Source organism: Vicia villosa, linkage group LG6, assembly GCF_029867415.1.
Source record: "Vicia villosa cultivar HV-30 ecotype Madison, WI linkage group LG6, Vvil1.0, whole genome shotgun sequence".
Taxonomy (NCBI): domain Eukaryota; kingdom Viridiplantae; phylum Streptophyta; class Magnoliopsida; order Fabales; family Fabaceae; genus Vicia; species Vicia villosa.
Window position 1 is genome coordinate 24,599,062 of NC_081185.1, and position 7,057 is coordinate 24,606,118.

At 34.0% G+C, this 7,057-nt stretch overlaps 1 protein-coding gene across 2 annotated transcripts; it reads left to right on the forward strand.

Annotated features, from left to right (window-relative positions):
* Positions 1 to 3,981, forward strand: LOC131611349 (CDT1-like protein b). Of its 2 annotated transcripts, XM_058883390.1 has the most exons (8): positions 1 to 139; positions 225 to 389; positions 509 to 628; positions 1,351 to 1,576; positions 2,128 to 2,928; positions 3,062 to 3,263; positions 3,346 to 3,442; positions 3,661 to 3,981. In XM_058883390.1, exons 2-8 carry the CDS (start codon positions 226 to 228, stop codon positions 3,731 to 3,733), a joined length of 1,683 nt encoding a protein of 560 aa, XP_058739373.1. In that variant the 5' UTR covers positions 1 to 139; position 225; the 3' UTR covers positions 3,734 to 3,981. The 2 variants fall into 2 exon arrangements, with proteins under 2 accessions (XP_058739373.1, XP_058739372.1); XM_058883389.1 differs by having other exon boundaries at positions 44 to 389.
* The last annotated feature ends 3,076 nt before the right edge of the window (positions 3,982 to 7,057 follow it).

Sequence of the window (7,057 nt, forward strand, 5' to 3'; positions counted from 1 at the left end):
AACACATTGTAGAGTCTAATTATTGTCCATTTTTTCAAAACTACACATTTTCTCTGTTTTGAAAACCCTTTGAAATTGAATACACCATTTTCCCTCTTCAACCAAACAAGTTCAAGTTCAGCTAGGGTTTCAAACTTCGGTAACCGCTCTTTCTCAATCCACATTTTCCTTCAAAATCTCACACTCATTTCACTGTTCTTCACACTTTTTTGTTGTTGCTGAAGAATGGATCCAAAAGTGTGTGATGAATCAGTGAAAGAAGCTTCGGATTTCAAGCCCGAGAACATTCTACAACCAGTTGATGAATCGATTGTGTGTCCCACTCCACAGAAGAAGACTGAACTATTACCCAACAAATTCAAGGACCCAATTGCCCAGCTTCCGGAAAAGTGAAAACCCTAATCAAATTCAACTTTTTTTTTCTTCCAATTTTTGAATGAAGAATTTGATTTTTTTTATTGATTTGTAGAAAAAAATGTAATTTATGTATTTTTTTTTTTAAATTCAGTTACAGGGTCATTGCTGATTTGTTTAGGCATATGAGTTGTTCGCTTAGATTGCTGCATCTGCGTAAAAAGTCTCCGACTTTTCTGAATATTTGCAACAAGGTTGAAGTTCTTGCCAAAAGGTGATTATTTTGTTTTTGATTAAATTTAGTATTCAATTTAAGATTGTATTTTGATATGTTCCCTTTAGTTACAATAATCTTTATATGTGTATGAGTTTGAGTGTAAGTACATTCGTGTTTGGTTTTACGGTAGGAGTACTTAGAATTGATTCTGGATGAGTAAAATTGATTTTGACATATTAGTTGCTATAGAGTAGAATTGATTCTGGATAAGTAGAATTGATTTTGACATGATTAGTTGTTATAGAGTAGAATTGATTCTCCCTTCCAGTTGGAGTACTTAGAATTGATTCTGGATGAGTAGAATTGATTTTGACATGATTGATTGATATAGAGTAGAATTGATTTTGCTTTCTAGAATTGATTTTATTTTAAGCTAGGATTTATAGCTTTGGAGTTTGAACGTGATTTTTACACTCAAATTTATTGTTCAACTCACTTTTGCAAGAATTTATTCAAACATAATTCACTTTACCTTCAATTCACTTTAACCAAAATCAATTTTACAGAATCAATTCACTCAGAATCAATTTTTTTCACCGAAAATCAAAGGCACGCTAATGGTATAGAACTATAGCGTAGTGGAATTTGAACAAACTGATGTTTTCTGCTATCAACGGTTGACTGCCACTGAAGTGCACTATGTGCAGCTAACTTCTAGGATCTGTTTCTTTTGATTGATGGATTAAGGAAATGACTGTAGTGTGTTTTTTTTTTTCTAGAAACTTCTCACATGCTGATCTAGCGCAGATGAAGTATATACTCCCTGAAGGTATAGAAATTGAAAAGGTGGTTGTTATTGATAAGAAGAGCTTGTGTATGAAGCCGGATTTGAAGATTACATTGGTTTTTGAAGTTGTAAAAGATCACTCGGAACAGTCTGCTGATATAGCTCTTAGACAATATTTTAATTCCAGATTGATTAATTTCTTTAATCTGCACCCTCAGGTAACATTTTTTATCTTGGGGTGTTGTCCTTGTTAACTGTATTTTCTGTATCCGAAGGAGCAATTTACAATATCTTAACCGTGGTATGGGATTTTATTCGATCGTTAGCTTCAATTTGGGTTATTATTTCATTGGTTGTGTCTGAGTTTTACATTGTAACATAGTCCGGGGATTTTGGAATTCAAGATTACTACTGTGGTAGCATTTAGGTTTTGATTGTCTGCATAGTACTCTTTGTTGTGATTTGTGATTCCATGTGGTAGGTAGATACGTAGATGTAAGCATGTTATACCTAGTTGAAAAGGTGTTGATGTAAGAAAGTATTATATGAGATTTAATTGAAAATGGGTTGATGTTTATGAGAAATTGTGAAATTTTGTGGCTACTGGTTAACCTTACTTTTTTGTTACTGCTTTTCCTTGGGTCTGGTTCAGCTATATTTACTCCAGTTCTTAGTTAAGTAGACAAATTGGAAAGCTTGAGTCATGTAAAAGATTTGATTTCATTACTTTAAATCTTAATATTCTTTTTCTTCTTTTTGCATGGATAAGGTTACTAAGATTCCAGAGTCAAGACTACCAGAGCCCTTTAGCCAAGAAACTTGTAATTTGACTTTCAATATCGGGCGTGCAGATATTGCTGCAGAACCGTCATCAACTTCCAATGAAATTGTAGAGCCGCTGAAAAACTTACATTTGACAAATTTGGCAGCAGAACTTTCATCAACTTCCAATGAAATTATAGAGCCGCTAAAAAACTTACATTTGAATGCCGCTGACCAGGCTAAGCAAGTTCATAGCTTTTCATCATCTGAAAACTCTTTGTCATCCGATGAATCTGACTCCCTATATGACCAAGAAAGTGAAAGCTCATGGCAGAAAGAATGTACACCAATGTCTGATTGTGAGCGTAATCTTAATGCAGAAAGTGGTAAGCAGAAGGAATTATTGTCAATGTCTTTTCAGGCAAATGTTGTTAATACACCATCAGAACATAAGACATCATCTCCGCGTTCTGTTAGCCGCTGTATTTCTGAAAGCCCTGATTTGAAAATTGTCTCTTGTGCTGATAGTTTGTTGACACAAACACCTGCACTGTCAGCACCTGAGAGATTGGTGCTCGGTTCCGATGTTAAGCCTCAAAAAATGTCTGCTCAAAAGTCTATGTCATGCTTTAAGCCTGCAAAAAGAGCGCTTGACTTTACACAAACAGAAGGCAATTGTGATTTGGATGATAGAGTAGACATGTTAGAATCTAGCAAAACTATGCATGAATTTGATTGCAGCTCTAAACTTAGCAAAGGACGTCCTGAGGATTGCAAATCATTTGATTCTGTTTCCCTACCTCGGGAGGTATGCCTTCTTGTCTTGGGTTTAATTTTTAAATGACTCTTAAAATCATACTTTGATATTTGCTTACTATTCAATTTTGTACCTTTCAATCTATCGTTGCCGGAGAACTTGTTAATTGGTTTTCTCAATGCAGGTTCAAGAGAATCTTTGTTATTCTTTTGAGAAAATCAGCCAGAACCAAGTTAGTTCGGATGCATCAGATGACAATCCTCCATCATTAGTGGAACTGGTTAATGTGATTGACTCTATATTTACCTCTGTCAAAACAAATGCAATCACAAAAGAGGAGCTCCTGCAAAAGATAATGCCGAACTGTTTAGATTTTGTTGATACTAGTATGTTCTAATTCTATTTATTGCAATGCAATGGTTTCTCAGTAAGAAACAAATTCGCTAACTAATCTTTTCCTCCCAATAGGAGAAGCTGAAGAACAGATTGAGATTTTAGAAAAGATTGTGCCAGATTGGATTTGCAAGAAGTCGCTTGCTTCTGTAGATGGAGTCACAATGTACTGGTGAGTTATATTTTTTATGATTAAACCTTTGTGCTTTTAGAGTATCGGTCTCTATTAGGAATATGTGAAAATTTGTATCAGACTTAAAGTGGAATAAAAGAACTTGGCAATTTGATGGAATAGCAGAACTTTTTATGCAATTAGTTAGTGTTGTTTTGAGGCAGAATTCTGTATGAAGTTCTTATTCTTACTGTTTATAAAACCTGTTACATTTGCAGCGTTAATAATGCGATAGATTTGGACTCAGTTCGATCAAGACTTCTCAGCAATGTAACCAAAGGAGACGAATGAAAGATTTTCATTGAACGACTATGAATGTTAATCGTGGCATTGTGAATGATTGTTGATAATGCTGTGCATTGTATGGTAATTGTTGGTTGGATTTTTGCAATCATTGTTTTGGTTACAACAACCAGCCATAGAGGGAGTGTAAGAAAATTAAACATAGATTTTGTGGGGGTATCATAACCCTCATATTATGTGTATTATTTCTGTTCAACTCTAATTCAATTTTCATTCGTACTAGCGTTTTCCTTTGATTATTGGAGTTATTTTTCTTTACAAGCTTTTAGTTCAACATTATCTTCTCTACTTATAGCTGATCAGTTGAGAATATATTTCAGTACATTAACAAAAATAGTAATGTATTTAATGTGTGGATTTTGGTTATGTTCTTGAAATATATTTTTAAGCATGCTAATTGAAGTCATCTCAAGTCTCATATGCTAATTGCCATTTCCCATAATGAGGGATGATTCACTCCACACACTCTCATTATTAGGTCAAAGTCAATGGGCGCGTGACCGAATTCGTAACACTAGAATTGGTCTTCACAATGACTTCTGGATCAAGTAATTAAACCTATAAATATCTTAGCTAGACATTTGAGCAATCCATTCATTTTTTAATATTAGAAAACGAAAAAGCCCTCTTGTGTATCTCATCGCTCACCATCCTATTGCACTCTTTTAGATTTTTGTCTTTATTTTTATTTGAATCGTTGTCTTTTAAGAGAGTTTTCTCCAGAATACCTGCACAGTTAAATACTTCTACCTCTAAAGACTTGGGGTTATTTTTATGTAATATAACATGTAAATATTCTTATATAGTCATAGTTTGTTTGTTAAAAATACGAAAAAGATTTAATAGAAGTGAAATATCCAAAAAAAAAGATCATCATCTTTATCGTCAAATTTACCAAAGTTATCATTTTCGTTATTAAAGACAAAACACTTGCAACTAAAGACACGGAGGTGGAAAATATTTGCATTCATTCATTTATATATTTTATAGGGAGTTAACTTTAGAATTGACCTCAACATGACACACTTCACTACATAGCAAATAATGATTACTACACCATCTCATAAATATTTAGGAAGATTTGTTTTGTTGAGCACCGTCCTCATTTGATTTTCATGAGATCTATTTTTTTATTCCACTATCCCCATTTTGTTGCGGAGTTTGTTGAGAAGAAAATGTATGCTCTGAGCCATTCATAATGCAAAAGTTTTCGAATTCCACATTTGAAATTCACCTTCGCGACCGCTTCAGATAGATGTAATAGAAAAAGTAATTAGAAAAAGTATGGATCCCGTGAGGATTTTATAAGCATAATGATTTTCATACAAGACTAAATTATAAAATGACTCCTCAAGTTCTAGATCCAATCCAAAATGCATTAGAATCTTTGTAATCAGGTCACCATATGGTAACCAAGCATTTCACTTCCTTCAATATTCAATCATATGGTAAATCACCTATAGTAGCCCAACTGGTTTTGACGTTGTTGGCTAGTAGTCACATCATTACCAAATCGATTTTAAAGACTTTGCCTAAGATTGGATTTCATTGCAATGAGAATGTGAGTCGCCACATAGTGAATGAGACGAATACCCAGAGTCACATATCTCGTGGTGAGGGGAAATTTGTGACCCGTAGTTGGATCGATTATAAGAGATTGAAAAGTAGAAATATACTCAAATTGTCATCAAATGAAATTCTGGCACTTACAACAGATTTCAAGACAGATGTCCTAACAACACACAATGTCAAGACAGATGTTATAACATCTGCTGACTTACAACACACTTATCAAAACTAAAAGTAAATGACATAATGTTAAATAACACAATAAATTATTAACCCAGTTTAGTGCAAACAAAACCTAATCTTGGGGGTACCGAGCCAGGAAGGAAGTCCACTATCAGTGGAATTAGTTCAAAGCAAAACCCCCATTTACAACTTCTCGCCTAATCACTACCCAGCGCTACTTCTTTCTAGAAGTTGACATCTAGACCTGAGAAATTTCCATCCCACTTCCAATCACCGTAGTGATAAAACAGTCACACATCGCGTGACCAAGGGAACCCAAGTAGAAACATTACACTTTCCAATAAACAAAATACTTAGTTAATCACCCTAACTAAAAACAATATTTGATCTTGCTTAAAAGCTTTGATCAAGAACAACACTCGACTCTCTTGCTTAAAAGCTTCAAGTGTAAGAACACACGTCCACCTCAATGTATCAGAAGATACATGAGTGACACAGATAAATAGAAAACACTAAGAACTTTAAAAACTCCCAAAACAGAAACCCTTGTTGCTCCCACAGTTTTCCTTACAAGAAATAATTTTTAAATAGGTTTTCTAAGTTTTCTTCTTATTGATACTTGTAGAATGGGCTTGGATTTTAATTTGAATTCAATCTTCTCTTTTCCGAAACAATTGCAAGATCTTTTTACAAATTAGGAACAAATAAAAATAATACCAAATCTAAGTTTTCCAAAAGAAATCTCAAAGCTTATTTTTCTAAAAACAGAGACTAATTTGACTTATCAACATTTGTCCTAATCATCCCTTGATTGCCTGCGCCTGCAATGATTATCGGAATATTCCAGATTCTCATATTTTTAATTTAAATCTTTCAAGGTTTAAAAATAGTCTAAATTGTTAGGATGTTCTGGTGTATAATGTCACAACATCTGGCAAAACATCTATCCACACACATAACAACAAAACTTGTTATGACAGTAGACCAAGTTGTTACAACATCTTGTTCAACATCAGTTAAGAACCATATTTTAACAAAATTATACCAATACAAAAGTCATGGAACTAACAATCAATATATTCATGAGACTAAGCAAATTAGAGGGATCTAGAGTGATGTAGGAGGATTGTGCGTATCAAAGAAGAAACTGCATGTCGGAAAGCATTTTAATATTTAAGCAATTTTAGTTTTAATATTTAAGCAATTTCTATTTTATTTGTTTTATTTAATTTTGTTTTGGATTAAAAGCCCATAAGGCCCATTAGGATTTCTTTTGTTTCATGTATTTAAAGACCTTTGGCATGGCCATAAGAATGATCTTTTTTGTTATAATAGAATCCAAAGTTTTTTTTATTCCTGGTGGACTCCAGAGCTTATCTATAAGGTTTGCGCTTGCAACCATGTTTTCATTCAAGGTTTAGCGCTTGCTATTCCTTTGGGCGGCTTCCGACTGCGTCAGTTGGCATCAGAGCAGGTTTTCCCCTGTTCTTTTCGTAGCTTGACAACTATGGCGGATCAACCGGTGACCAAAGCAGATCTTGAGGGAATTACCACGGCTTT

Coding starts and splice junctions, on each gene's coding strand:
- LOC131611349 (XM_058883390.1), top strand. CDS start 226: ATGGATCCAAAAGTGTGTGATGAATCAGTGAAAGAAGCTTCGGATTTC. Junction 2,929..3,061: donor CTGTTTCCCTACCTCGGGAG/GTATGCCTTCTT, acceptor TTCTCAATGCAG/GTTCAAGAGAATCTTTGTTA. Junction 3,443..3,660: donor GATGGAGTCACAATGTACTG/GTGAGTTATATT, acceptor TTACATTTGCAG/CGTTAATAATGCGATAGATT.